The sequence below is a fragment of the Convolutriloba macropyga genome, unplaced genomic scaffold (assembly GCF_964194025.1).
Source record: "Convolutriloba macropyga unplaced genomic scaffold, txConMacr16.3 SCAFFOLD_6949, whole genome shotgun sequence".
NCBI classification, from domain to species: Eukaryota; Metazoa; Xenacoelomorpha; order Acoela; family Convolutidae; genus Convolutriloba; species Convolutriloba macropyga.
In genome coordinates, this window is record NW_027453211.1 from 1 (window position 1) to 1,000 (window position 1,000).

A 1,000-nucleotide genomic window follows, 5' to 3' on the forward strand; every position below is an offset into this window, starting at 1 on the left:
CTCCAAGTTGGATTTGAAGCCTTCCGACGTAGGCCCCATTGCCACTTGCACAGTTTGCTAATGCATATATACAGTGTGGTTGACTGCATTCTCTTGGTGCAACTCACTGGCCAATGCTCACTTGACACAACGTTTACGTATTGGCCTTCTACAGACCGTCCTTGATATTGGGTGTGGGATTGGCGGCGGTGACTTCATGATGGCAGATACTTATGGCTGCAAGGTATTGAGCCGCCTTCGCATTTGCCCAAGTAGTCTCCGACACAAAATATGGGCATTGCATGTCACAGAGCTGCACCAAGGCCAGCTTCGAAATGCTGCTCCCCTTCTTGCCGCCCACATGTGGTGCAAACGCTGCAAGCTCTCATGTAGTGTAGTTCCGGTGGTTTGCCAACAGGTGCATGGAATGGACCTGAGCGTCAACATGGTGACCATTGCTCTGGAGCGCACTCGCTCTCGTAACGAAGATCTGGTCACATTCGAGATTTCTGATATCACCACCCGGGATTTCGAGGAAGAGAGTTTCGATGTTGTGTACTCAAGGGACACCATCCTGCACATTCAGGTCAGTAGTCGGTCGACAGTTCGCACGTGATGAGAACGTCTTCAGGCTTCTCTTGTCATGTTGATTGGTCCGCGATGTCAGTTGTTCCTGGTCTATGCCACAGGACAAGCCAGCACTCTTCAAGCGACTGCTGTCGTTCCTAAAGCCTGGCGGGAGGCTGATGATATCCGACTATTGCCGCTCGGAATCTGAGCCAACGCCTGAGTTCTCCGCCTATGTTGCTCAAAGAGGATATGACCTCCACTCACCTGCAGCGTATGGTAAGATGCTGGAGCAAGCTGGCTTTGTGGAGGTTGTGGCAGAGGACCGCACTGACCTATTTGAGGCCAGTCTCAAGAAAGAGCTTGCATTGCTGGAGGCAGACAAGGAGGACTACATCAAGTGTTTCAGCCAAGCGGACTATGATGCCGTGGCAGGGGGTTGGAAGGACAAGCT

General features: G+C 52.0%; 1 protein-coding gene across 1 annotated transcript; it reads left to right on the forward strand.

The window, feature by feature from the left end:
* Nucleotides 1-154: 154 nt before the first annotated feature.
* On the forward strand, nt 155-984 carry LOC142358132 (uncharacterized; the record flags this gene model as incomplete). The annotated part of the gene is made up of 3 exons (XM_075409594.1): nt 155-223; nt 398-565; nt 669-984. Coding segments are annotated over 3 exons (553 nt in total), but the record flags the coding sequence as incomplete, so codon positions are not given.
* Nucleotides 985-1,000: the final 16 nt, after the last annotated feature.